We start from the raw sequence: 4,014 nt of genomic DNA, 5'->3' as shown, positions 1-4,014 counted from the left end.
TGCAAGTTTTTCATATTGCAATTGTGTAGAAGGTTTAATGTAGATTATGTGGCTTTGAACAAAGTCTTGCATGGTTTTAGTTGTTGTCCATTTTAAACAATATAGTTTGGCATACATTTCTTGAGTCAATAACTATGAATTAATGACTACCAAAAAAAAGTAAGGACTCTGCTGCTATGCAACTATCCAACTTGTTTTTATTTTAAATACCGATTAGATTTCCTTACATAAAGTTTTAGTTTTTATGTTATTTATTATGAATTTTTTAAATATATATATATATATTTTATATTAATAAGTCATTTAATTTTTTAATATAATTAATTAACATAATTAGATGGCATTAACGATATTAATAAACCACTGTGATTTTAAAAAGAGATAAACTTAACACAGTAATTACACTAACCATTTCTATAATTAAAGCGCCTTGGAGAAAGATGACATGATTTGTGCTACTGCACTAGCATGGATACAAGAGATACAAAACATACACACTTTATTGCGTTATCTTAAATGGAAGGCAAAGAAACACTGAGCACTATGCAAGCACAATAATAAATAGTGGAGCCACAAATGATGCATTAAACAGTCTGGAGCTTGGATGATCTTTGCCCAAGAGGTATCTTATGTGATCAACACTAATACACAATCGCACTTGGCCCATTTTTTTCTACATTACAGTGAATCTATACCAGTTCAATCGAAGAGTTCAGTCCAATTATTTTGATAACTTTTTTTTGGACCAGTGCTCAGAGCCTGCTTACCATATCCATTTTTCCCCACTGCCTCTTTTTGTGTGGCAGCTTTTTAGCCATTTCCCTGAGAAGAAACTTTTGAATTTTGCCTGTGGAGGTCTTGGGCAGTGACTCCATGAACACCACAGTTTTGGGAACCATGTAGTGAGGCAGCCTCTCTCTGCAGAACGAAATCATCTCTGCCTCTGTAACCTTGACCCCCGAAAGATTAGGATTTCCCGGTCCTCCTGTGGTACTGACAAAGGCACAGGGGGTCTCTCCCCAGAAAGGATCAGGCCTCGACACAACCGCTGCCTCAACAACCATGGGATGGGAATACAACATAGACTCCACCTCCACGCTGCTGATGTTCTCCCCGCCTGAGATGATAACGTCCTTGGAACGGTCCTTTATTTGCAGATAACCGTCCGGGTGGATTACTCCCACATCCCCTGTGTGGAACCACCCACCTTCCATGGCTTTGTCTGTGCTCTTCTCGTCTCTGAAATAACCCTTCATAATGGTCGGCCCTCTCATCATAACCTCGCCCACCTTCACTCCGTCTCTAGCCACACTAGCCATGGTATCCGGATCCTTCACGTCCAACTCAGCCAGACTCAGCGACCTAACGCCCTGTCTCGCTTTCATTTGAGCCCTCTCGTTCGCTGCAAGTCTGTCCCACTCAGATTTCCAAGCGCATGAAACCGCCACTCCTGCGGTCTCTGTGAGGCCATAGCCATGAGTAACACAGAATCCCAGCTCTTCAATCTTCAGCAGCACAGCGGCGGGTGGAGGAGAACCGCCCGTTAAGATCTCCACCCGATGGAGCAAAGGAGTCCTCTCGGATGGATCTGCGTTTGCAATCATGGTCAGCACCACAGGCGCGGCGCAGAGATGGGTGACCTGGTGGTCGTTGAGGGCTTTATAGATGATGTGGCCGTCGAATTTCCTTAAGCAGATATTTGTGCCGCCGAGGGCAGCTATTCCCCATGGGAAACACCAGCCATTAGCGTGAAACATGGGCAGAGTCCACAGATAAACAGGCCGTGACTTCATACCCCACGTTAAAAGAGTATCCATAACCATAGAGTAGATCCCCCTGTGGCTGTGGACTACTCCCTTGGGACCAGAGGTTGTGCCCGATGTATAATTCACAACAATGGACTGCCATTCGTCCTCTGGCCACCGTGTCTCGAACTCTGGATCTCCCTCTTGCAATAGCCCTTCGTATGTTGTGGCTGTTGCTGTACTCGTCGGAACTATTTCTGTGCCATTGACGAGCTCCTGGATGATTACCAGGGTGGGTTTATGGTTGGTTCCGCGTAGAGCTTCCGTGACGAGAGGCAGGAATTGGTAATCCGCAAACACAATCTTGGGTTGACAGTGATTGAATTGAGCAGCCATAGTTCGAGCATCCAGACGCGTGTTGACGGTGTTAAGAACGGCCCCTGCCATTGGAACTGCGAAATGCATTTCGTAAATGGCAGGAATGTTGGGAGCCACCACAGAGACCTGCAATAAACCACAGCGAAGAGGATCAAGATTTTATCCTATTTTGTTCTGCTGGGTTTCCTAATAAAGTTAAAATTCCCATGGAAATGTTGATTATGATGTGCATGATTCCAATACTTACCACATCCCCCGGCAAGATTTGAGCAGAGAGAGCAGAGGCGAGCCTGCGGCAGCGTTGGTAGGTGTGAGACCATGTATAACGAGTGGAATTGTAGACGACAGAGGTGGAGTCCCCATAGACGATGGCAGCTCTCTCTATGAAGCGGATCGGTGACAGGGGAGGATGATTCGCAGCACATCGTTTCAATTTCTCCATTTTCTCTGCGTCTTCCCTTCGCAATGTCTGAAATCTACACACCCAACGCTCCAACTTTATACCCAAAACGAAACTAGCATACACCCAATTAAATCGGATAATACCGAAATTTAAGGTTGAGCGGTGAGCAGCACCTACTTAAGTTTCACATTGTACACATTGACAGACATTGACATTGAAAGTATTAAATACGTCATAGTGGAAAGTATTAAATACGTCATAGTAGAGTTGACATGTTAACATAAACATGTCATATCCAGCTTCAGCGTCACCTTATATATATATTATAATTTTAAATTAATATAATAGTAATAAATATTTTTATTTTGAAATGAGTTATAGTTTTTAAAGTAGTTTGATAAGTCATAGTATTGAGCCATGGTATTGTAATAATATTTATAATAAAACGAGTAAATATCTATGGTTAAGAATATTATTATATTATAAGTATTAAGTTCTAATTTGAAAAATGTTATAAAATTAAATTTGAAATAAAATATTTTGATTTTGAAATGATTTATGGTTTTTGGGTATGTGATACTGCCCCATGGTATTGTAACAAAATCTAAATTAAAAAAAGTCTTTCTGTCGAAATCCCATGGTATTGTAACAAAATCTAAATTAAAAAAAGTCTTTCTGTCGAAATCACATGAGAGAATTTTTTGGCGGACGTGTTTCGAACCAACAAGTGTGGTTCATCATCGTCCTGATGATGAACCACCCTTGTTGGTTTGAAAAGCCTGATGATGAATCACATTTGTTGGTTCCAAACGTGTCCGCCTAAAAATTCTCTCACATGATTTCTACCAAAAGACTTTGTTTAATTCATTATGGATCACAGAAGCTTGAATACAAAAATCTAAATTATTATGTTGCAAATAGATTTTTTTTCTTTAGATCCAAAATTCACATGTAGAAATCTAACCCACAAAGCTCTATATGTAGAGTTATAAAAACACATAAGCATCATGTAAAATCAAATTCAATTTCCACACAGTTCTTTTAATATAGATTCTTAACTTGAACATTTAAAAATGTATTACATTGTTAAAAGAAATTCAACCCATCACACTATATGTGTGTAAAAATATTTTTTTACTACTAAATCAAACAAATTAAATAATGTAACTTTAATATGTACCACAAAATGCCATGTGGATAGTTGCCCATCATCTTTAATGCAAATACTTGTTTAAATTATGGTGGGCAACTATCCAATGACATTTTATTATGTAAATTTATAACACTTAGCCAATAATTTTTTTTTTTTTTTTAATTTTTAATTTTTAATATTTTTTATATCTCATAATTTAATTTAAAAACACTAACAAATAGCTATCAAACCATTTTTTTCAAAATTTTAATAAATTTCATAAAATTTATTTAAATTTTTCAAAATTAATTAAGAGTATTTTTTTTTAAACCAAAATAAAAAACAATTTAACTCTA

The 4,014-nt window shown here is 38.2% G+C and overlaps 1 protein-coding gene across 1 annotated transcript; it reads right to left on the bottom strand.

Moving 5' to 3' along the window:
- Positions 1 to 517: 517 nt before the first annotated feature.
- LOC149260854 (putative acyl-activating enzyme 6) lies at positions 518 to 2,638 on the bottom strand. Its single transcript, XM_089421153.1, has 2 exons — positions 2,371 to 2,638; positions 518 to 2,249 (listed from the first exon to the last, which is right to left on the bottom strand). The coding sequence occupies exons 1-2, from the start codon at positions 2,563 to 2,565 to the stop codon at positions 753 to 755; spliced, it is 1,692 nt and encodes a 563-aa protein (XP_089277279.1). The 5' UTR covers positions 2,566 to 2,638; the 3' UTR covers positions 518 to 752.
- Between the last annotated feature and the right edge of the window lie 1,376 nt (positions 2,639 to 4,014).

Source organism: Pinus tabuliformis, chromosome 6 (genome assembly GCF_031772625.1).
Source record: "Pinus tabuliformis cultivar Carrire ecotype Pingquan chromosome 6, CPIR1, whole genome shotgun sequence".
In the NCBI taxonomy this organism is placed as follows: domain Eukaryota; kingdom Viridiplantae; phylum Streptophyta; class Pinopsida; order Pinales; family Pinaceae; genus Pinus; species Pinus tabuliformis.
Note: the sequence above shows the minus strand (reverse complement) of the source record. Positions and strands in the feature narration are given on the sequence as shown.

Excerpts from the sequence above, each read along its gene's own strand:
- LOC149260854 (XM_089421153.1), bottom strand. The coding sequence starts at position 2,565 with ATGGAGAAATTGAAACGATGTGCTGCGAATCATCCTCCCCTGTCACCG. Across the intron at positions 2,250-2,370 it reads AAATCTTGCCGGGGGATGTG|GTCTCTGTGGTGGCTCCCAA; the intron begins GTAAGTATTGGA and ends GGTTTATTGCAG.